The sequence below is a fragment of the Monomorium pharaonis genome, chromosome 4, assembly GCF_013373865.1.
Source record: "Monomorium pharaonis isolate MP-MQ-018 chromosome 4, ASM1337386v2, whole genome shotgun sequence".
Taxonomy (NCBI): domain Eukaryota; kingdom Metazoa; phylum Arthropoda; class Insecta; order Hymenoptera; family Formicidae; genus Monomorium; species Monomorium pharaonis.
The window spans coordinates 13,586,672-13,612,033 of record NC_050470.1 but is presented as its reverse complement, the minus strand read 5'-3'; the positions used below and the strand labels follow the sequence as shown (position 1 = coordinate 13,612,033).

The 25,362-nt window shown below is 33.3% G+C and overlaps 4 protein-coding genes and 1 long non-coding RNA gene across 14 annotated transcripts in view; 3 read left to right on the top strand and 2 right to left on the bottom strand.

Moving 5' to 3' along the window:
* Positions 1-25,362, top strand: part of LOC118645412 — a 392,632-nt gene that overhangs the window by 219,411 nt on the left and 147,859 nt on the right. The window lies entirely within an intron of this gene.
* On the top strand, positions 346-1,989 carry LOC118645411. Of its 3 annotated transcripts, XM_036286380.1 has the most exons (4): positions 617-667; positions 728-880; positions 993-1,368; positions 1,483-1,989. In XM_036286380.1, exons 1-4 carry the CDS (start codon positions 655-657, stop codon positions 1,904-1,906), a joined length of 966 nt encoding a protein of 321 aa, XP_036142273.1. In that variant the 5' UTR covers positions 617-654; the 3' UTR covers positions 1,907-1,989. The 3 variants fall into 3 exon arrangements, with proteins under 3 accessions (XP_036142274.1, XP_036142273.1, XP_036142272.1); XM_036286381.1 differs by lacking the exon at positions 617-667 and adding an exon at positions 346-360 and having other exon boundaries at positions 993-1,941; XM_036286379.1 differs by having other exon boundaries at positions 993-1,941.
* On the bottom strand, positions 1,925-4,135 carry LOC105838394 (putative nuclease HARBI1). Of its 4 annotated transcripts, none has more exons than XM_036286375.1 (5): positions 3,661-4,135; positions 3,393-3,568; positions 3,056-3,301; positions 2,711-2,846; positions 1,925-2,516 (listed from the first exon to the last, which is right to left on the bottom strand). In XM_036286375.1, exons 1-5 carry the CDS (start codon positions 3,782-3,784, stop codon positions 2,005-2,007), a joined length of 1,194 nt encoding a protein of 397 aa, XP_036142268.1. In that variant the 5' UTR covers positions 3,785-4,135; the 3' UTR covers positions 1,925-2,004. The 4 variants fall into 4 exon arrangements, with proteins under 4 accessions (XP_036142268.1, XP_036142269.1, XP_036142267.1 ...); XM_036286376.1 differs by having other exon boundaries at positions 1,925-2,495; XM_036286374.1 differs by having other exon boundaries at positions 1,925-2,546; positions 3,661-4,132.
* The window catches only part of LOC105831394 (protein MON2 homolog), an 82,358-nt gene continuing 61,295 nt past the window's right edge, over positions 4,300-25,362 (top strand). Inside the window, exons 1-2 of one of the 5 annotated variants that reach the window (XM_036286354.1) lie at positions 4,930-4,994; positions 20,026-20,268. Coding sequence is in view for 3 of the 5 variants with exons in the window: in XM_036286355.1 (XP_036142248.1) it covers positions 4,848-4,994 (147 nt within the window). In the remaining 2 variants the exon portion in view is untranslated. Of the gene's footprint in view, positions 4,995-20,025; positions 20,269-25,362 lie in introns of all 5 variants that reach the window. The other 4 variants (XM_036286353.1, XM_036286355.1, XM_036286352.1 and 1 more) reach the window with 4 other exon arrangements.
* On the bottom strand, positions 12,984-14,650 carry LOC114254758. The gene is made up of 2 exons (XR_004963107.1): positions 13,992-14,650; positions 12,984-13,898 (listed from the first exon to the last, which is right to left on the bottom strand). It is a non-coding gene; the product is annotated as an uncharacterized LOC114254758 (long non-coding RNA).

Below are 25,362 nucleotides of genomic sequence, written 5' to 3'. Positions count from 1 at the left end.
TTATTATCTAAGGAGAGACAGAAAATCTATTAACCTCCCGTTAGCAGTTAACCGTGAGTTGTGGAACCGGGCCTAACAGATGCAAATTTAATTTTTCTTGTTCTTCCTGAGTGTATCGTCAAAATATAGTGACCTTAGAATGCAGAGATTGAATTACCTTATAATTTCTGATACATATTCCTTTAACCTATACTGCTCAACATAGAGCACTCTCCCCTCTTCCTCGCCCAGCGTGGGTACGCAATGGCGGATAAACCATGTGACTCAAGTGATCAATCAAAATTGTGTTCGCCATTGGCGAATCTTTGATTATAGGTCTTTAATGCGGACAGCTCCGCTCACAGAAGATTGACTCTATTGGTCTGTTCTTTCTAGCTGCACTGTTGCACTGGTGCAATAAGTTAGGACGGGATTCATAGACCGATCTTAAGCTCAAGCATTGTCTTAAGTCTAGCTTCGAGCCGACTTGAGACTTACTTAACCAATGAAATAACAGCATTGACGTCTCAAGATCGTGCTTAAGCTGGAACTTGAATAAGATTCGACTATGAATTCCGGCCTTAGAATGAGAAAAAATATACTTGTCTTACTTTAACTTATTGCATCAGTGCAACAGTGCAGCTAGAAAGAACAGACCATATATTATATATCTCTATGGCTTATGCAAGTGTGTGTGGATAAATAAACTAACTATTAACTAACTATTAAATTAACTATTTTATTGCAGATGAAAATTTCTTTGCCGAATTTTTCCAAAAAGCTACTGGAAAGAATATTGTACAAGATAACTTGGATGAATCTTACTTTAGCCAAATCAATCCACATCACACAATGCCAGGACAGGAGATCCTCATCGAATCACCTGACGATGATGAAAACGGTACATTATGAATTTTCTAAATTCATGTGTTAGAGATTAAGTTAAATGTAAAAAAACAATACGCACATTTGTTTGATACAATAATCAATTTTTTATATATTCTTTATTTTAGATTCTAAATTTGGATGGGATAATAAATCCATTTTATTCCTCCTATCCAAATATTCTGAACGGCTTGCGAAATTTAGAAGTCCAACAATAAAAAAAATTACGTTGTGGAGAGAAATAGAAAAAGAATTTCATAAAATAGGGATTTCGCAGGTTAATGCACAAATGATTGACCATAAATTTCGCAATTTGAAAGCCAGATATAAAAATATAAAAAATAATAACAAAAAAACCGGACGAGGTCGACAAGCATGGGAGTGGTACCAACAAATGGCGGAAATTTTAGAAAGTGATAAATCTGTCAATTTTGACATCGGTATCTCATCAATGGATGATGGAGCAATCAACTTATCGCAGCACAGAATTTCATCGGCATACAGGTTATCATCGACATTAATGTCATCTTTTCAAAATTTTTATGATAGTCATAATTTTACACATTTTTCGTCACGTATTCGGTCTCTTTCCTCGTCTTCTGACGCGTTTTCGGACAGTGATGCAGAAACTAGTGCTGACACATCCTCCAATTCACATCACCTGGATGCTGGCGATTGTAGTTGCAGTTCAAATGCAGTGTCAAATGGAGAGCCAATATCATCAGGGAGCGCACAATATTTAACATGTTCTAATCCATCAAAAGAATCTAAAACTAGAAAATCCACCCATGCAAAAAACTTATACTCACAAAGAAACAGAGCATTGCAGCAGGAGTCGAGCAAAATAGATGTACTACGAAGCATTGAAAATAAATATGACAGAGCATTGCAGCAGGAGGCGAGCAAAATAGAAGTATTGCGAAGCATTGAAATAGCAGTAGCACATAAAAATGAATTATTGCAACGGAAAAACGAATTATTGGAAAGACGAAATGAGCTATTGGAAAGTTTAATTGAGAAAAAGAATAATACCACGCAGTAATTAAAAATTATCTCTTATATCTTAATGTATAAAAAAGATTTATTTAATTTTAAAATAAAAATACAAAATTTATTATATGTTAACAAAAATACTGCAGTTTATAAGTTATTCATTATTTGTTCCCTTTTCATCCGCGCATTTTCATCAATTGCTTCATTTTCATCGACATTTATATCGTTGTAGTCTTCATCATTTTCATTATTAATGTCCTCATTCATAAAGTAATTCTCCCTTATATCAATTTCATCGTGCATTAAAAGGAAATTGTGGAGAGTGCAGGCCGCTGCAATGATGTAATTTGCCATTCTTACACTTTTAACATCAAGATATTTCAATCTCCGCCATTTGCACTTTAATAATCCAAATGCACGCTCAACAATCGACCGTATAGACGAAAGTTTGGTGTTATACGTGGACTGTTCTGGCGTGAGATGTCCGTTGTCCCGAAAAGGTGTCATCAGATTTTGAAGCAATGGATACGCTGAATCGCCTATAATGTGCTTTTGTGGTGGTAGAATTGGATTTTCTTGATCCATCAGTCTGTTAAAAATGGAGCTACTGCGAAACACAGCTGCATCATGTGCTCGTCCTGGCCGACCAATTAAACAATCTATAAATTTACCCGTATGATCGCATATGCCTGTAATAACCTATGAATGTAATTGTTCGATTCTCAAAACAAAAACAGCATATTATGCATTTTTATCAAATTTTATCACACACAACGATTTGATACCTAATAATATGTAAGTATTAAATAATATGTAAGTAAATATCATTATGAAAAATTGATAGTCAACAAACCTTGAAAATTAATTGAATGGAATCCCTTACGATTATAATAATCGTTTGCATTTCCGGGCGGTTGTTTGATGGGAATGTGACATCCGTCAATGGCTCCCACAACACCTGGAAATCCTCGCGATTGCATACGGAAAATCTAAAACAAACAAAACAGAATTTACAACATATTATTAGGTTTGTTCTGGTTGCCTACACTTTTACACTTCTACGAAAAATATAAGTTCTTATTGGTTTATATTTTTAATCAGCCAATGAAAACTTATACTTTTCGTAGAAGTGTAAAAGTGTAGGCAACCAGAACAAACCTATTGATATATGAAATAAAATAAAGATTATATAAATTACCCTTTCATTATTTTCGCACTCTTCGGCATTTGGCCATTTTACAAATTGTGGCATCATTTCTTTTAATGCACAAATTACTTCTTTAAATACTATATGAGCGTTACTTTTTGAGAGCCCAAATCTGTCGGCAACGGATCGAAAGCTCTCAGGAGTGCCAACAATCCATATAGTTAACAATATTTTTTTCCGTAACGGAACGTTGTTTTCACCTTGCCGAATTTGCCGATATATTAAATTTTCCAATTCCTTGTGTAAAAAAAATATTTAAAAAGACGTTATAGTTAATATATACATTATTTCAAAGTGTTAAATTTATTGTTATTAAAAAATACCTCACCTCATATAATTCTCGGCTCATTCTAAAATGCGAGTGAAATTGGTTATCATTGTAATGTGGTACAATGTGCTCATAGTAATGCAAATTTAAAATTCCTCTATTCCGTCTATCTCCGTGTATTAGGTCACGTAGTATTGGTGCATCTTCTACACCAATATCGATGATATTTATAAGTTCTGCCAAAAATCATACATGACTAATTCATCATATTATAGGTAAGTATATAGCTGAAAGCTGTTACGAAGCTCATTATTATTTACTTTCTTACCTTGGTCATTTACAACAGGAATGAGTAACTCTTCGACTTCATCATCATCATCATCATCATCATCATTATCGTCATTATCATCATTCAATAATTCATCCAAAATCAAATTGTCAATATTTTCCATACTGGTTATAGATACGCCACAATTTAACAAACGTAATAGAATTGCAATTCATTAAACTGCTATTGTTTATGGATATTGTAATTCAATGACACTTTATACAAAAATATTAAACAAAATTGTGTTGTAATTAACAATAACATAAATTGCGGTTATGTTGAATTTACTGTTAACACAAAAATATGCTGAAAACTGTCCAGCCGATACCTCAATAGCGCTAAGCGGCGCTACAATCGAAACCGCTACCAAACGAGCGACTGCTTAGCTAGCGAAGGTTCGGCAAAACACAGCCATTGACGTCTCAAGCTCGTGCTTAAGATGAGTCTTGAATAGATTTGACTATGAATACCGGCCAATGCCAGGCAACAGGCAATAGGAACAAAAATAATGAAAGAAAGAAAGAGAGAAAGGATCTTCTCTTTTTCTTTCTTTTTTTATTTTCTGTTCCTATTGCCTGTTGCCTAGCATTGTGTTTAGGCCTTAAAAGCTCTAGGCCAATAAGCATCTTATGTTTATCAATATGGCGACTTTATGCTGAAAACTGATTGGTTCATCGGTCTTATGCTATGCTTATGCAGCTTATGTCATTTCGTGTGTGATAGCCCAAAGTTTCGCCGCGCGGTTGCATACTGTTGCATACGTGGTTAATAAGGATTTGTGTCAATCGTGTCAAATTGTGTATGTCAATTGTGTAATTGCAACTAGGAGATTTTTGGCTTCTAGTTGCTCCTAGGTATAATTGTATGAATTTTACGCGCACAAGTGAAAATTGACAGCTAATGAAAGAGTGATACGAACGTTTTATGAAATTCATGGTAGCTTGTGGTAGCTTATTCGATGTAATCTACGAGCGCAACTCTATTTTGAGAGAACGATTTTGATGGACCATCGCCGTCTATCTGCTGTCGCCGACAATCGTGCTGGCCAAAGTTTCTCAACTTAACCACTGTCTGACAGTCAAAAGTTGTGGCGCCTAGCCTTTTGGCCTGATACCAAATTATGTTCCTGGTCTCAGAAGCTGTGCCGCCAATCTAAGAAAACGCACGCAACGGTGGCGAAATCAACGATGGCGATATCAACGAGTGCCGTCGCTACCGCCGCCGTCGCTGTCGGCAGCAATCCGGAGAACACTTCCAAGTTTCTGGAGGTCCTACAGTCGGATCTTAAGGTACTCGCTTCAGAGACCAAGAAAAAATATCCGCAGATCAAGGAGGTAACTGAGACTGTCATCTGTTGTAACATGAATTAATCAAATCTTTCAGCTATAAACTTCAATCTTGATCTTGATTAGGTTTTGATTGTTTCTGTTTAACACCAGAAGCAGAAGAAATAGAAACACAGTTTTATATGTCAAAATGTATCACAAGCTAAAGTACTAGAATTTTTAATAAATAGCTGCGGTTATGATATAATAATAGTTACATGCACGATGTTGGAAGTTTATTTTATTATATAAATTTATTAAATGTTATAATTTTTTTTTATAGAGGAAATTTAATTGGAAGTAAAAACCCTTGTTAGTGACACATTTTGAAAAGCATTCATCAAGAGTTTATTTTTAAATTGACAAGATTTACTTATTACTAACAAAATCAGATTAAAAAATGTATAAATTTAATATATAATTATACAGGGTATTATACCCAGATCAACTAGAGGAGCCGACATGTACATATTCCTTAACTTTTTAAAAAGAAGTTTTGGAAATGTTTGTCGACTGATATTTTTTATATTACTTGATTGGACAATTTAATTAATATTGACTTTATTTATTAATTTATTTACAAATAAAACATTTCAGAAATACATACTTTTTATTGATATAAATAATGTTTTATCGAATTTGCAACTGAGATTATACTTTTTGTCAATTAAGTTGGACTCAATTTAAGAATGCACCAATAGATGTTAATAGAGATTTTACAGATTTGTATGGTGTAGTACTTGTTTGGTAGTATGCCGTTTAACAGTACTCTTCAAAATGGTTCGCTGGTTGCTTAATTGTGCCGTGCCTGATGGCGCGAGCTTCACGGTCTGTGATTGGAAAATTTTAAAAGTTTACCACTTAAAAATTATTGATCCCTCAACATTTTGCTATTAACATTTTCGACTCAGTTTTTTATGAGGAATGCGTACACACCGGCTCCTCTGGTTGATCTGGACTACTCTGTATTTATACTATATAACAATAAAAGATTCCATTTCATTTTTGTTTTATGTAAATCTAAAGATATGTTATTAAGAGATAATGAATTATGGTAGAATAATAATAAAGATAAGATAATTTTAGATACAGTCATAAAACTAATTATTCAAACATAGGATATTGATAGTTTATATTACAATTTATAAACATATTTTTGATGAAAAATCTTTGAGTTTTTACTTCTAATCTAGTTTTTTTTTTGTAAAAACTAGCATAAAATAAACTCCCAAATCTTATATCTAGACAGTTTTGTGACTATGTATGTGACGTACTACTTTATATATTAAACTTAGAACAATATACCTATTTTTTTGCCTCAAACGTTATACTGGGTTAAAAATGTACCCCATTTCTTTCCAAGTGTTCTATATCCGAACAGATTGAAAATTTGAAAAAATTGCAAAAATGAGTTTTTTTTTAATCTATTGTATTTTTGTTAATTTTTAATGAATTAAAAAAAAACAATAGTTTTGGAAAGTTAAAAGTTAGATCTAGAATTGGGATAAAATGGATTTTAGGTATCATTTAAAAAGTACAATTATTTTGACAAATAAAAGTTAAAAAACGATAACTTAAGAAAAAGGAAAAAGGAATAGACATACAATCTTTTTTAATTTGATATAGAATTCTAAAAAATGGTTACTTTTTAAATATAAAATACATTATTAAAGTAAAAAAAAATTATTGAAATATTTTCATGATTCTCTAGTGGCACTCACCGTGCTGTATCGTCCTATGGTCTTTACTCACAGGAACATTGTAGCTTGCACAAATGCAGCAGCAGAATCTCTTTTTCTATATCAAATGCCCAACAAAATGTAAACACAAAAAAACAGTGTTTTGTATGGCAGTATCTGAATGAAATGCATACACAAACGTCAGATTCAGGTGCCGATAAATGTGCCCCATTTTTACTTTATGTCTGCTCGGAAACTAATAACGTTCCGACATCAGCCAGTGTCTCTCGATTCTTAATCTCTTGAGTGTCAATGATGGAAAAAATAACCAAAACTGACCAAAAGTGTTTCATGGTGGAAAAATCTGCATATTTTATAACATTAATAAATAATTTATGTAGTGCAGCAACTGAATTGATAATGCATACTTTACTGTTTTTGGGGTTGCTAAATATTAATTTCAATAATTGTTTAGAATTGTGGCTTTTCTCAATTTTTAAGTTTTTTTGCAGGTTTAAAAAAAATCTGTTATGATTCCGACACTGATAATTAATCGGGAGAGTCCGAAAAATATGTAACCTAATTTTTTGGGTCATTTTTTTCGAAGTGGTTTTTCGTATGTTTCGACATAACAAAGTACACACGCACGCACGCACACATAAATGGGGGTGGTGCAAGAGGGGCTTTCGATCGCCCTCTCCCGCACCCACCCCGAAAGTACGGTGCGTACTTTGTTGATGATAAATTACGACTTAACTGACATAAATAAATTACGACTTAACTGACATAGTTATTTCTTAACAAAGTACGCACCGTACTTTCGCGCACTTCTACCCAGGGTATCTTTCCAGACGGGGTGGGTGCGGCAGAGGGGGTCAAAGGCACCTTGCGCGCGCGCGTGTGTGTGTGTACCGCAGGTCACAGACTTCTGACTTTGGACTTTTGTGACTTTTTTTTTAGTAAAAAATGATTTTGTGTGTAGTTTTTTATCTCCTCCGTGCAATTCTTCAACTTGACAACAAAATATACTATTTTATAAAAAAAAATTATTGAAAAATTTTAAAATTGAGAAAAGCCACAATTTTAAACAATTATTTTAATTTTAAGTCAAAATTCCAAAATTAAAAATGGCTGACCTAATATAGCGGCCACATATTTGAAAATTTCGACAATTTTCGCTTTCTATGCATGAACTTTGAGTGTATTTCCGAAAATGACATACCTCCAATTTTTTTTAAACTGTATTTTTACGTATTTTGGCGCGCTGATTACGAATATGATAGTGAAAATTGGTGCCAATTTGATTTTTATGGCTGAAACCATAAAAAACCATAAAAATTACGGTTTTTTCCATAAATAATGGGAATTTCAAAAAACACTTTAGATAAAAGTTGTAGATCTTATTGAAATACATATTTTATGTCGTATTGATTTTTGCCATAAAGACAATAGTTTTTGAGAAAAACGTCAAATGTTCAAAACTTCATAAAACTCATCAAACACAATTCGAGTTTTATTAGTTAATTTTATTAATTAATAACGGAAGGGGGTGCAGCAAAGCCCGTCCTTCACCCGTGTATTTTCTGTACAACATGGATTTGCGACTTTCTACGCGAAATAAGGCAACACTATTTCTAGCGTGGCGCCTATAACACGAGATTATCATCTCGTTTTGCGAATAATTGGGAATAGTGGAACCCATATGTTATTATACATATATGAATGGATTCAGCTTTTAATGCTCTTTAATTTTTGCCTTTACAAAATTTTCAAAATGTTGCAAAAAAGGGGGTGGGGGTAAGGGTAAATTAAAAATTTGATATTTTTGAAAAATATGAATACACCATTGTAAAGAGTATAAAATGCCATTAAACTTTTGCATAAAACATTTTTTCATAAACCTTATATTTTCAAAGATATTTACCAAAAACCAAAAAATGCGTTATTTTTGAGGGGTGGTTTCAACACTTAAACGTCGAGATACGCCACTAAAAAAAATATGGGTTTAATATTTTTTTATGTTCTACAACATATCCAAAGCGCATTAAAATCGGTGAGGGACACTTCCGTCAGTTTCCTTGTGAGTACAATCGAGAGAGTTTGGAATGTCCACAAAATGAGAGGAACTGTTCGAATACTTTCTGCATTATCTCACACGTACGATTCGCACGATAGCCACCGAGCCGAGAGACCGGAAACAAAGGTGAAGCAGCGCCGTCGCTTGTGGTGCCTATCGGGCGTGTGCGAGCAGCGCTTACACGGCGCTCCACGATCTGGGTTGGTCTAGCCCGATAGATGCTGTCATCTGACGCGGCGGCGCTAGTACTAAATAGTAAAATGATTCTTGAACAACTACTTACAAGGGAACCTCGCGAACTCGAAAATTCATATTTTAATGAAACTTGGCATAAATGTAGAGAGGATAAATACATGAATTTAGAAATTTTTTGTAGCTGCCCAAAAACGGTTTAAAGGGGTGAAACCACCCTTCAAAGATTGAGATATTTTTTGTTTTCTCGATATATCTCGTAAACTAAACAAAATATTAAAAAATGTTTTATACAAAAGTTTTACAGTAAAAGTATTTCTATCTAACTACCGTAATTAAATTAAAAAAAAAATTTTTTAATTTTTGAAAAAAAAATTTTTTCAAAATTTTATTAATGTAGTTAGATAGAGATATTGTTACCATAAAACGTTTGTATAAAACATTTTTTGATATCTCCAATACCTTTCGAGATATATCGGAAAAAGATAAATCGCAAAAATCTGCTCTACACTATGCACTGAAAAAAGCATGAGAGAATGCGATAGCACCGCGATGGAGAGCGTTAAAAAATATTTTAAAGAAATTTTTTATTAAGGTTTATTTATGATATTGAATATAATATGAGATACTAAAAATATAATAAAATACAGTAATACAAAATAATATTTTGTATAATATAATAATATGTAATAATATAATATAGTAATGTCGCACGTGAATGCATGCTGATGTGAGTAAGAGAGAAAGAGTAAATAATATTAATATAATATAGTAATGTAATAATATAATATAATATAAGATATTTATATCCAGACTTCTTGGTCCGGATCCATTAGCAGTGACATGCCAAAGAGTCGACGCAGATCGACGACATCTGTCAATCCAAATCGGCCATATGATTTGTCAATTAAGGCATTATTTCGCTCTCTGTCGATTTTGCAAAAGTATCGCGTCCAAAATCTCTTTCTTATATTGATAAATCCATGTATGTGGATGTTATCGAGATATATTCATGTCTAGATACAAAATTAACATATTTTAGTGTGGCATTATACATTGAACAACATACTTTGAATCAGGGTAATGAAAATGCAAATTAAAAAATAATGCATTACTTATTAATTTTTTAATAAGTAATTATTTCTTTACTCATTAATTATTAAAACAATAATGCGTAATGAAAAATATCGCATTACTTATTTCCAGTGTTGTAATAGATCATTAAATAAATAATCTAGATTTTTCATACATTTGATCTAGATTATAGATTACATTAATTTTGATCTAGATCGAAGATTGTTTCTTTTTTTTACTTGATAATTTGGTAGGAGTAGGAATCGAAGTTTTTTAAGCTTTGTTTGTGCGTGCATAGGGTAAACGCGGTCGCACGAAGAGAATGCCGGGATCCGTCCCGATAGAGACGCGAAATGAGTAGTCAGGAATGCGGTAGGTTCACGGGGGGTGATAGGAAGAAAAGGGTGTCACGTTAATGGCGATGGTGTCACGTTAATGATTTATTAACAAACGGACGTTCGGAGCGAGGGGCGAACCGTATCTTTTACAACCTTACGGAAATCTTGACACGTCCTGATATTACGCTGCCTGTAATCGACGCGGAAATCTTGAAGAGCCTCTAGATCGAAGCTCTCGCGAATCCGGAAATCTTGCGCGCGATCCGACGGAGATCTTGTGTACGAGGCAGAGGACGTTCGCGGGAAAAATACGGCCACCCGCGCATTAACGTAACGCACTCACACATTCACACGAATACTCGAAAGTAAAAATTGACATGGTCGCCGAATTATGGATGGAATGGAAGTGAATCCCCGCAGCTAGGATCGGCGGATGACGCGAGAGATCTGCGGGACGATCTAATGTCGGTGCCGGGCTGCGAGAGACTGGCGAATTTTGCATCGTAAAACAATTACGATCGGAGGCGAAAAAAGGGGCGGTAAGGGAACGAATCTCGAGACTTATTTGGGCATTGATTTTGACGTGCTCTTTTTTGGGCATGTTTATTTGCATAGTTACCGCGATGCGAGCAAACGAAAGACGCGCGCGTGAGGAGCTAGTGACAGCGCCGCGCGACTAGGTGCATCGAAGAAATGAACTACAAGGAGCTCGATGGCTGTCAGCAGCTCTCACTACTCGCGGATAAAACAGAGCAAAAAAAAAAGAATGTTAAAATTCCAAAGGAATTGTTATAGTCCTGAACAAGCTTCTTTAATGGGTTTTTATGAATGTCCCAGAAATCTTCTCTAATGGATCCGAACCAAGAAGTCTAGATATAAATATTTTATATTATATTATATTATTATATTACTATATTATATTAATATTATTTACTCTTTCTCTCTTACTCACATCAGCATGCATTTACGTGCGACATTATTATATTATATTATACAAAATATTATTATTTTATATTACTTTATTTTATTATATTTTTAGTATCTCATATTATATTTGTTCGAGATTCGATCTCTCTTCTAAATTTCCCGGATCGATCATTAATCGCTCTGACTCTCCGCTGATGACACGTCGTGTCAGCGGAGTCACGCAGTGAGCGAACGGGAAAACAAGAGACATCACGCCGGCCGTCTTGAGCCTAGATCGCGGAGGGTCGCGCACCTCGGTGGAGGACCGCGTGATCCTCCGCAGATCAGCTGCGTGACGGGTGATCGCCACGCATTGTCTTCGTTCGATCGGATGGAGATGAGGTGCGCGGTTTCGTGGGGCAGCGAATTTCCACCAGTCTTGCGCCTGCTACCGCCCGCCAAGTACTCGTTTCTCGCTCTGCACAGTTTGCGTCTTTGTGACCACTCTTTATTCTAGCGCCCTCGCGTCTCATCTCGCATCACGAGAGTCGGTAAATTACGATTAATCGTGTCGCGATCTCGGTTTAACTCTGTTACTTCGACCTTCCTAGTTTAAGTTTTTGTGTTGTGGAATTTACTGTTCTTTTCTCGAGGGTGATCGAGGCGAGCGCGTTCTGTGAGTGGGTCTTCGGCATTACCGACGATTTTCGTGATCGCGCCTGCACTCCTGCTTCGCGGCAAGATCTCCGTCGTTTGCGCGCTCCAGATATCCGTTCAGGATCACGCGTAATTCGGCGTGAGGCAAGATTTCCGTCGCGGATTGATCTGGCAGATATCAGGAGTGCAGAAAAGAAGATTTCCGGACGCTCGCATGTTATCGACTCAGCTCGCATTCGCCGTTCGCGCTTATTTGTGATCGCCTCCTCCCTCGAGACTGACTATTGTGCTTCGCAATAAATTTGAAGTAACCACTTTGTGCTGTGTATGTTGTACGACTTCCTCTTTTCTGCCTGTTCCTCCAGTGAATCTTCGAATTTACGTGACGCACTCTCCGCGCTCAGCGCTGGACGGTTCCGGCGTGTCGCGTGTCGAGACATTCTCTCTTTTATCGGCACGCTCGCTCGCGTTTAATATTCAATATCATAAATAAACTTTAATAAAAAATTTTTTTTAAATATTTTTTAACGCTCTCCGTTGCGGTGCTATCGCATTCTCTCATGTTTTTTTCAGTGCATAATGTAGAGCAGATTTTTGCGATTTATCTTTTTCCGATATATCTCGAAAGGTATTGGAGATTTAAAAAAATGTTTTATACAAAAGTTTTATGGTAACAATATCTCTATCTAACTACATTAATAAAATTTTGAAAAATTTTTTTCAAAAATTAAAAAAAAATTGTTAAAAAAATTTTTTTTAAATTTAATTACGGTAGTTAGATAGAAATACTTTTACTGTAAAACTTTTGTATAAAACATTTTTAAATATTTTGTTTAGTTTACGAGATATATCGAGAAAACGAAAAATGTCTCAATCTTTTAAGAGTGGTTTCACCCCTTTAAACCGTTTTTGGGTAGCTACGAAAAATTTCTAAATTTATGTATTTATCCTTTCTACATTTATGCCAAGTTTCATTAAAATCTGAATTTTCGAGTTTGCGAGGTTCCCTTGTTAGTATAACTATCTACTTGAGTAGTTTTTTTGAAAATTTTTGTTTTTGTCAAAATTTTTTTAATCGCGATCGTTGCGATTTGATCATTTTACTATTGAAATATGCTTTTACTTTAATTTTTTAAGAGCTGGAATTAAATATATTGCATTAAAGTTTACATACACCTGAGCCACAATCAGGGTACCCGGTATTAATACAAATGTATTATTTATCTGCAGTAATCAAGTCAATTAATGACAAGGCTTGTGAAATAAATAAAAACAAACTTTTATAAATAAACACAGTAATAACTATTTATTTATTACATTCTACAGATTTTGTAATAGTAATAGCATGTTTTTCACACACTGGTTTTTAACAAGATTTTCATGTTTTTCAGCATTTTTTATAGTTTGTAGCATAGATGACATAACCCATATATTTTTCTGCTCTTATTATTCCTTCTTTGTTCAGATCCAGAAGAATGTTCAACGAGATTTATTAGCTTACTGAGGATAATCTCTATTGTCTGTTTTACATTATAATGTCTCATTATTTGTTAATTTTGCGATTAATCTTTAATTATTGGAAGAACAAGCTCATAACTTAATTGTCTTGTGAATATTCTACATTTATTTGTTTTTTCTTTAACATTTTATTATTTTTATAATAAATAATATAAGCTGCAAGAATTACATCGTCTGTGATGTTATAGAAAAGAATGAGCGGCCATCTCAGAGTACGCCATAGGCTTGTGTACCTTCCAGTCATTTGAACCATTGCGTTGATTCCAGCTTTGTATTTACAATATTACAGTAATGATTGATTTTTCGTTTCTTCTTGGCGTCATCTGGCACTACTATCAGTAGCTGCTTGTTTCGAGGCGTGCTCTTACTGAGGTACTACTCTTCGATATCACTATCCGACTACATGTAACTTTCTGCATCTGAGTCGTCTAATAGTTGTTTTAAATACAGATCTTGTTCTTCAGTACTTAATCTATAAAACAAATATGCAAAGTATGCTAATTAGATCTTGCCACGTGTTTTTATAGATAGAAAATATTGTATAAAAATTTAATTGTTATTTTACTTATCAAACTCAGCTCTTGATAATTTTTCATTTCTTCTTTGCTTAGTTTCACAACAAATGGGACAGTAAGTTATTCAGTTTACGAAAACACTCAAAAATATAATGCACTTTGCACGTGCAATGCGCATAAGTTGATAGTTGCGAGAAATCTCGAGTCGCTTTAAACAAATGCGTGTTTACCTGTAAAAAGTCCGATATATACTGAGCTAATATTGCTCGTCTCGTTTATTTGAACCTACAGTGTATATACGCAAACTTCCTTTTTTTGTCTCATTTTAAATTTCAAATGACCGCAGTACGGCCGCGCGGTCAGCTGACTAATTTTATTCAAAACTCCTTTTGTGTGAGTCAGAGTGGGTTATATGCCTGAAAAAGATTTCTATCCTTTTTTTATACATCACAACAGTCAAATATCAACGACAGAGCAAACTTTCCATGCTCCAAAGCATTTACGGGTGAAATTTCAACATTATCCAGGTATCCGGATACTTTGGTTATGGAATAACGTAAGTAAATTTGATTGTGGACACAAGGATTAAATAAAAAAATTGTATTAAATATGCATACAAGTCTTATAATTTGATTTATAAAATATACATACAATTGGTAAATATAAACATAAATTGAAAATATTTCTTGTGAGATGTAACATGGGCGATGTAATATTTTAATTGAAAAAGGTAAAGATATAAATATGCTGACTGGATTTTTTTTACAAAATTGAACATTTTATTTACGTCAGAGCTGTACACAAAAGAAAGTAATATTATGTTTATATAAGCTCGTTTACATAAGCTCTTAAAAAACGATAATGATAAATATAGGCTTTGTTAAAAGGATTATCATCACAATTATACAAAATACTTTTTAGGCTTTTCGTTAGGTTTCTCTTATAATAATTTTAAATTAAAGCTATTCTTATTTAAATGTCATAAGAGGTTTTTAAAGTCATCCGTTTTATTAATATTTTACAAATAAATTAATTATTTAGTTGATTGTAGATTTTAAAATTAAAAAATTTTTCTACAAAATTAAAGTGTCCACAAAAATAAAACCTGCAAGGGTTTAGATTTAATATCAAGAACAAAAAAGTTAAAAATGTACGTAAAACTGTCACTTAATGACAATATTTTGTTGTAAGCCGATTACAACTATATCTATTAAAATTGCGACACGCATCTTTCGAAAGACGTTGCAAGAAGCACCTCTTTCGAAAGACGCACAAGAATCCGCCGCGCTCACGGAAGCCCCAATTAACTTCCGTGAGATTACAACAGCGCACTCGGAAGCAGTTCGTATCGCCCTAGAAATAGGCCCTACGCTGCAAAATCAAACCGCAAGGCTACCGCGTTCCGATGTCGAAACGCTTAGCCTCGCGGAAGCTATCGACGCCCGGTCACTGGCCCCCGAAATTGTGCCACATATCATAATATATAAACGCGACCACGCCGTGACCGAGCGGAGAGAAACATAACAACGTCCGAGCCGCGTCGCGTACTATACACCTTATCGCGAGTGATACCTAACACCATCACAGCTGATTGTAAGCGCAAGAAACAGAAATAAAGACAACGAACAAGCACGTAAGAAGCGTCTTCTTTTCTTTTATACACCGAGCCGAACCTTCACCCTCTGGGTCCCAACCCTTCAGGCAGAACGATCCCAACTACCGACGGGAAAGAATTCCCAAAACGAGCAAACGCTCACAACAATTTGTTTAATATAAAGATACTACAATATATAGGGCTAACCCGACTTTCCTAAGATTTTTAGATCATATCTTGTTCAAAATAAAATGAATTTCGCAATAAATAAAGTACCATTGGATAGCTTATTGCCCGGCGCAACTTTTTACGAAATAATTGGTGGTATAATACCTATTAGTTTTTTGAGATATAATAAAAATGCTGATTTCTTCAAAACTTGGGGTAAATCCGACCGCCGGGGTAAATCCGACCTTTGGTCGAGTTAAACCCGACTCCCCATTGTTTTTTATTATTTTGATTATTTAACTCTAACTTTTTAAATTATTAGGTAGTAAACTTAATTTCTGCCGCTCGCTACTAAAGAGTGCTGGCTCTAACACTGATGAGTTTTGACGGTAAAATCGCATGTCTTTTGTAGTCTATACATTGCTGAAAGTGATTTAGTGTTTATAGATTAGATTTCTCGAAGCCAAAAAGATTTTCTAATTGATTGAAAATAAACCGCGATAAGCTGTTTATCCGACATGTGCTTTTTCATTACTTCGACCTCAAGAAAACCGCAGCTGAAGCACATCGCTTATTATTCGAAGTGTATGATAATGAAATTCCATCAGAAAGAACATGTAGAGTTTGAATGCTTTTGAAATGGTGATTTTGACGTGAGATACAAAGACGTCCCGGACAACCAAAAAAATTTGAAGATGTTGAACTGCAAGAATTGCTCGATGAGAATGCAGCCTAAACGCTTTTAAAGTTATTGAAAGCATTAGATGTTACTTCAATGGCCGTCTCAAAACGCTTGCATGCCATAGGAAAATTTTTAAGAAAGGGAAATGAGTTGATGCAAAAAAACATCCATAGCCAACAATCGACGTAAAGTCATTTTTTTGTATAATAACGCTCGACAGCATATTGCGAAAAGCACGAAGCAGACACTTCTAGAGATCGAATGGGAAATTCTCCCGCATCCAGCGTACTCTCCAGACTTGTCAGATTACCATCTCTTTTGGTCGATGCAACACACATTTACGGACACACTTCTCTAATTACGAAGAACTCCAAAAATGGATAGATGAATAGATCATCTCGAAAGACAACGGGTTCTACCGTCGTAGGATTGCCTTATTGTCGGAGAAATGGGAAAAAGTGATAAAATGGAGAAAGTTACTTTGATTAAGGTATTTATTTATCTTTCTTTAAAAACAAATTAATTTTGAGGATGAAAAAACGGCAAGAATTAAGTTTACTATCTAATATTTTGTTATTTTAGGAATTTTTTTACGTAAAATGAGAATTAGCTTATTTGTGGTACAAAACTTAATCTTTATTCGAACTTTTAAATTCCAGTACAATTAACAAAATAGAAGAGATTAATAAAAACATTAAGAAATTAAACAGACTTATCTAACAAATACAAAAAATAAACATGTTGCAAAACAATTTTTTCAAGAATGTAGTAGTTGAAATGTAGAAAAATACAAAACAAAAAATTCTTTATCTGTATTTTTATTTTTTTGTGGTAATCAACAGCTGCAGTCATGCTTTATCGCGTAAGATGAGAATTTACTACAGAAATCTTAAAACAAAAAAAAACTTCTTGTATGTTGAAAAATGCAAAAAACGCCAAATTGGAGGAGAGAGTTTATTCCGATGATTTTTGCAGGTCGCATTGGCCCCGATCCATTACTTTGGAGATAGTCATAATACCGGCACTAAATTCTTTTAATACATTTTGTTAATATCCTTCAAAAATATCAACTTTTAACTTTAGAATGCACTTTGGTTCGTTTTGATATGATTTTTCATTGCCGAGATATCTAAACTTTTGTGCTTTTAGGCTGCGTTCCGTTTCACGCCTAATGTGCATAATGCATCGTTCATCTTTGTTTAACGTCAGACAAACGACGAAGATGCGCATTATGCATGAAACGGAACGCTTTAGATTACGGATGGATCATTGTCCGACAAAATTAATTTTTTGTTGTAACACGAATGCGAATAGTCATTTTCAATGTATTTTTGCCTGCTGAACACGAATCCGTTGTCAAAAGTTGGCTATTGCGTTACAATTTTGAGAAAAATGATGTGAAAATCCTCAAAATCATCATTACCTCCTTTTTAACGCCATTTTTCTCAAAATTGTGACATGATAGCCAACTTTTGACAATGGATTCGTGTTTAGCAGCCAAAAATACGTTGGAAATGACTATTACCATTCGTGTTACAAAAAAAGTCAAATTTTGTCAGACAGTGTAATTAGCTTTAAAACTTTCTATAATAAAAACTTTTTAAATTTGAATGTATTGATTAACTGCGATTAAACTTGCAAAATTCTTTTTATAATAAAATTCTTATTATAATAAAAACATGATTTTTGTTACATTAGGTAAAATATGCAAAAAGACATACTGTAAAAAATATTAAGGGTAAATTCACTCCAACTCTTCAAAATAAAAGCTAATTTTGAGAATTTTAAGAAGTACAATAAGAACAAGAGAAAATATGGTTAGAAAACTTTATTATGTATAGTTTAAGATTTTTTGTAGTCTTTAAAGTTTAAAGAGTATAAAAAATCTTTTCATTCAAAATGGCGCCAAAGGTCCGGACTACAAACCAGTTTTCGCGTTCCGCGAAGGTTTTTTCCTAGTTTTTAACCTAAAACAAAAAACAGATTTTTAAAAAAATATAAGTTAATTAAAGTATAAGGGGCTGTAGAACTTCGTATGGATTTTGCGATTACTTATAAACTTTTTTTGTTATAAACAATATTTCATGTAATTTTTTGTTTGAAAATGAAACTTTTTGTTCAAATATGCACCTTTTTTTTAAACGGTATTTTTTAATTTTTGTATGAGGTTCTACAGCCCCTTTACACATTTTAAACAAGTCTTTGGTTTTTTGTTCTAGGTTTAAAACTGGGAAAAACATTTCCGGTTGCGGAACATTTTGCGCAACTGCTGCTTTGCGGTCCTGAGTTTTGGCATCATTTTAAATTAAAAGAAATTTTTGTATTCTTTAAACTATACATAATAAAGTTTCTAATTATATTTTTTACTGTTCTTATTGAACTTCTTAAAAAAATTTTCAAAATTATTCTTTATTATGAAGAGCTAGAGTGGCTTTACCTTTTAATTATGTATTGCTATGCGCTCAAAAATCAGATTTTATTGATGTAGCAATACCTTAGAATAGTGAAAAGAATTTGTTTTACTTGATTTTTTTAAATTATGCGGTTATAAACTCTCTCTGTGCGTGCGTGCGCGCGCGCGCGCGCGCGCGTGTATGTTATATACCTTTTGTTTTTTTTATTTTAAACATTAAACTATTCTAGAATCCTAGATAATTAGAGAGGCAACGTTAATATCGATATATCGAAAGTACCAACATGTTGCTTCTTTCATTATGAATATGAAATGTATCTATATAAGATATATATCTAACGTATCTGTAATGACAATAAAGGTCGATTTACACATATCCGTATCGTATCCGTACACGGATATGTGTCTGTATACGAACACATAAGAACAAGTGTTTGGCACTGACGATTATAGTTGATCACGATATATTCCTTTCCAAGCGGACATTTTACTATCGATTAACTTTTTGCCTAGAAAAAGTAGTTTTTCAGCTCGAAATGTAACGAAATTATCATTCACAAAGCAAAAAACCTTGATTTTTCAGAATCCGTGATCGTTTTTCTTAATTTTCAACGGGAAATTAAATATGGGGACATGACATATTAACCCATTTTTTCCCAAGTGGACATTTTAGTATATATTTACTTTTTGCTTAGAAAAAGTTGTTTTCTAGCTTAAAATGTAACAAAACTATCATTCTCGGAGAAAAACCTTGGTCTTTTAGAATCCGTGGTCCTTTTTTCAAAATAAACATTTAAACAAATTTTGGGATGTACATTATTTTATTACTACAACCAATCACCTAAACTTTTATTTGTTTAAATTGAAAAAGTTTTGAAAATAATTGGTTTTACATACAGGTACTAGTTTTCAATGTTTTTGATACGCAAAATCCTCAAAAATGTCTTATTTTATTTACTATTTTGAGAAATCAAAAATAAATTTTATTTCTTATTCAGCGACCCCCAAAACATAGGAAACAAGTACTTGCACGTGATATTCATTATTTTCGTAAATTTATCATTTTTGGGAGCCTTTTTCCGCCATCTTGGAAAATTTTATATAAAATATTTGAATACATCACGTTATCATCACTGATCTCAAGATAATATTATATACCCCTTTTTAAGGAGCTACATACAAAAATTTTGAAAAAATGGATTTTTTGTTTTTTGCATATTCGTAAAGTATAAGGTCTTGAGAATATTCCCTGCAAGTTTCAAAGTGATTCCTTGAAAATTGTCGGAGATATAGCGAGAAAAATCCAAGTGCGTTTGACGATGCTGGGGCGCGATGGGCGGCTTCTAATCCTTCGCAGCAGATAGCTTACGCAACAATATTATGCCGGCAAGCTAGAATCGAAGCCTTTGATGCCGCTACATCTGGGGAGGGTTCACTATGGCGTGGCATCCTTGGAGTGGATGACTCCAAGTAAGTTTGAAAAAAAGTTATCTACGTTTTAACCGAATGTCAAACTTTAAACGCGTTTTTCTCGAAACCATGTTTTCAAAACGCGTGCCAAAAATACCTTGGAAAAGGGCTGAACTGATTTACTTGAAATTTGGAGGTCTTAATCTACACAAAAAAGGCAGTCTTTATCGTGGTGGTTTTTTTAGAGCTTTTACTTTTTTTTAAAGTTAAAACGACCGATTTTTTATCCTAAAAAATCGCTTTTTTCTTTAAACGGCCGTCATTTTGCCAAAAATTGATATTTTAAAAATTGGCCACGATAACGACTAGATAATATCATTTAGTTTAAGAAAATTCTAGGCTGGTCTGTTTCAGATAAGTCCTGTATGAGCTGCAATTGGCACCGCGGAGCACCTTTTTTCAACAAGGTCTTGCGACGAAGACAATATCTCCGCCATTTTTAAATATTTTTAGTTCAAATTTATTCTGAAACATGTTCTAAGAATGTATTATAAAGTAAAGAAAACTAGGATTAATTACATATATTAGGTTTCGAAAAAAAATCGAGAAGGAGGCCTATTTTTTACGTCTCTGGGTGTACGTAGCCCTTTAAGTTAAACAGAATTTTAAGCGATGAGTAGCAATAAAATTTTATAGTAGCAATAAGGTAATGTACTTTCCAAAATTTTTGTCACTGTTTAGGTTGTTATATTTAATTTTCCATTGAAAATTTTGAAAAAACGACCACGGATTCTGAAAGATCAAGGTTTTTTTCTCTGAGAATGATAGTTTTGTTACACTTTGAGCTGGAAAACTTTTTCTAGGCAAAAAGTCAATCGATACTAAAATGTCCGCTTGGAAAGAAATGGGTTAATATGTCATGTTATGCGATATCTAATAACATGTTAATAAAGATTTTGATTTTCACCTTCAAAAATATCTAAAATATTTGTATGATATTAAAAAAATAGTGATAATTAAGAATATTTACAATCTATTAAGAATATTTCCAAAATGTCGTATATTGTCTGTGTTTTGATATTAAATGTATTTACACAAATGCAAATGTGGCTTACCCTATAATAATATTGCATACTTGTTAAAATTATAATTTTTATTAATAAATTATTACATAAGTAATTACAGTGCCTATAATATTATATAATACAATATAATACGTAACATACAGTCTTTCTTTTACTCTTCCCTTCTCTTGTCTGTCTCCTTGTCTATTATCTTTTTCCACCACATCTTTATTTCTCTCTTTCTTTTTTTCTATTTATCTCTTACTTTCCGCTTCCTCCTCTGTCCCATCTTTATTCTACCTTTGGTTCGTTCCTTCTTTCTTCTCATCTCTCTTTTTCCTCCTTCGATCTTTCTTTTTTTCTTCTCTTCCATCGATTACACTTCTTGTTTTTTTCTCCGAAGCCTGATCCTTTCCTTCTTCCTTTATCTCTTTTTGCCTCTTGCCAACTTCTCTAGATTTTTTCTTCTTTTATCAACCTCCCTGTTTCTTCCCCGGCTTCAGTATTTCTTTCCGTGTTTTCTCCACTTCCTTTTTTTCCCTTTTCTATCTTTCTCTTGTTCTTCCGTTTTCCCTTTTCTCACTCTTATTTTTTGTTTCTTTCTCTTCTATTCCTTTCCTCTCTCTCTTTTGCACCTTTTTCTTTTTTTTTCTCTGCACCTCCCAATTTACCTCTTCTCGTCTTTTGTTCTTCTCTGTCATCTTTCCTCCGTCTTTCTCTCTTCTACACACATTTCTTTTAAGATTACCACCACCTCTTTCAAGCATTTCCTTATCTTTTTTACCTCATTTTTTAATTCCTTTATTTCCTCTTGCTACTTTTTTATTTTTTCACTTTTTCTACAACTCTCTATCGTTTCTTTTACACCTGTCCGATCTCCTGCCTGTCCTTTTGAGCCTTAATCTTTCTACCATGTGCTTTACTCTTCTCTTCGTTCCTTCTGTTTATCGATCTGCAACTCTCGCCTTTTGTCTTTCTTTCTCTATTGCTATCTGCTTATTTTCAGCATTTGGTCCTACTTTCTGTCTTCCACACGTACTTCCTAGCTCCCTTTTTCCTCCTCCATCTGAGATTGATGCATTGATATGTCAACCATTCTCTATTCTCTCCTGCTCAACGCCATCTGTAGCCAACTCTCCGTTTTCGCCACTTTCTCCAGCCTCCTGTATATGTCTCCTGGCACCCTCTCTCCACGATCTATCATCGATACATCAATACATTGATCGCCTTTCTTTATATCTCACCGCTATCTGCCGCCATCTTCCAGATTTTACTTCTTTCTCCAGGCTTTCCTCGTATCTCGACATCCTCTACGACCACCATTTTCTCCCAGTTTTTTTCACGTCTTCTTTTTTTCTTACTATGTTTTTTTGCAATTCGCTTCACTTTTCTTTTTATGTTAACACTTTGTTGACTTTTTCTTTTCTTTCATTTACTTTTTTGCTTCTCATCTTCTGTCTTTTTACTTCCTTTCTCTTCCTGTCTTTTCCACCTTTCTTTTCTTAATCATTAACAGAGCCGACATTTCACTTTTCACTAGCTGCGACGCCATTTTTTCTCTTTTTTTTCTCTTTTAAATGTGTAGAATAGAGGCGGTTTCTATTATGTACGCTTATATTCTCAGCTTTTGAAAAAAGTCTCCGCAGAAACAGATGTAGCTACGGTTGATAAAAATTTGTTTGCTGTTGAGTGTAATATTGGGAACATGTTTTTATATAATTTATCTCAACATGTCAATGGATTTTTGTTAAAATTTACTGTTACATGCTTTAAATAATGTTGTAAATAAGTTGGTATTTTATCTTTTTTATTTTCAGTTTTCTGATCTGTTTTAACCAACTTATTGTGATGGAACCATAAATTAATAAATGACGCATTATTATTTAATTTGATTTATTTTCCAAATTTTTTACATTTTATATGATTATCTGCGGTTTTATTGTGAAAATCTTATGGAAGTGCTTGAGAACAGGCTAATATATTATTGAAGTGCAGCCGTTTAGAACGCGGATCAAGAATTATCGCGATTGTTAATGAGGTGACAAATTCAATTTGATTAAAGTGTTTAATTAAATTATTTACAAGGCTTTTTTAAACTTATAGAGACATTTGGTATTAATTTTGAGTCCAGAGTTTTTATATTATTATTTAAGCAGTTAATTAGAGGGATAACTTTAGTCGCAGTTACATATGTTTTACCGCATATATCTTTTGTCGTAATTTTAAATGGTATTAAAACGATCGTTCTCGCTAATTGTAAATTGGATGCAGATAACATATATAGAGCTTTGGGATATTTTAATAAAATCAAACCTATTTGTTCTGATAATGTTATAAAATCCTCTAGCATACACGTCGAGTTCCATCTAGTTGCGACGCTTTGTACCAATTTCAAATCTTCAAACTTCCTAAATTTATCAGCAGCAGCTACGGATTGTTTAAAAAAGATGACCAATGCTTTTACCTTTTTACATAAAGTTTTAATTTCTTTGTTACCATTGATAATTTGCATCACAACTAGATTGAGAGTGTGTGCAAAACCATGATAAGTGTTTTCCAAAATATTGAATAGTAGAGTCCTTATAGTCACCAGTCAAGATTAAAAATAATTAAAACTTTTTTGATAGTCAACGAACTGGCTAATTTATCATTCCTCAATTCAGGAAGCACATTTAAGTAGCACTACGTTTCGATCTTAGTTTAGGTCCTTTTCAAGTGCAACAAATTTTTACGGAAGACTGTTCAAATCAGACTGCAAAAGTGTACAAATACATTGGGTACGTTCGGGGAGACACTATTAACGCTACAAACGCTAATGCTATCTGAACTGTTCGTGGAGTCAATAGCGCGATAATGATAACGAGTTCCACGAACAGCTATAGCGTAGCAAACGCAGTTGCGCAGTTGATTAACCACTGTTAGCAATATTAACAAAATGTTTATATATATATTAATAATTATTTATGTTAACTATGTTATTTATATTTATTATAATTTTTCTCTAAATATATATATATATAATACTTATTTATTTATATTTATTTTATATTAAATATTTTAATAATAATAAAATGAAATAATGAAACAATTAAATTTTTCAATGGAAATTGAAATTATTAAAGTTCACCAAATAAAAATTATTAAAGTTATTTACGATTTTATTAAATAAATTTTTTAATTTTTAAATAAATTAAATAATAATTAACAAGTCTTATATATTACTCTTTAATTAAAATTATTTTATATGTAATAAAATAAAATAATTTAAACAATTTCCTATAAATTTTTATTTTGTTCCATTTTTTTATATCAATTCAAAATCAAATTAATTAATTTATATTTTTTTTACATAATACTATGTTTGAAGCTTTATGCCTAATATTATTTTTTTATGTAAATTTATGTTCTTTTGCACTATTATGTCGTATATGTCGCTCCTGAATTGCATTAATTATTTAAACTAAAATGATTACATTAATAATCAATTTAATTAATAATAATGATACTTAAGTCGTTTACATATTTGCAATTGGTACAGAAAAGGATTGCATTTTAAGACAAACAGGACATGCAGTCTAATGAATCAAAATAGTATATTATTATATATACATATTTTGATGAAAAATAATATTAAATTCAAAGATCCAGTCTTGATCACTTAATTTGATAGAAATATATTAATGAAATATTTCACAGAAACTTTTTTATTTGATCCCTTTTCTCTTGTCATATGGCAAACGTGGGAGAACATGGGAGAACGCTACGTTACTATCAGACTGTTCGTGAAGTTCGCAACGCTATCAACGCTAACGCTACCCATGAATTACCTCGAAAGGAAGTGCGTTGGTAGCGAGCAGTTATGACGTATAACGCTACCAGTAATGACGTCACGACAGCGCTTGATAGCGCTATCCAGCGTCTCCGCGAACAGCGGTAGTGCTGCGTAGCGCTAATAGTGAGCTCCCCGAACGCATCCATTATAACACTTTTTGTCTAATACAAATTTGACGAAATGTATGGCGTTAAAAAAAATTTTTTAACCGCCTAATTTGTCCTGTCACGCTATTTCACATTCCGCCATGCGAAACCG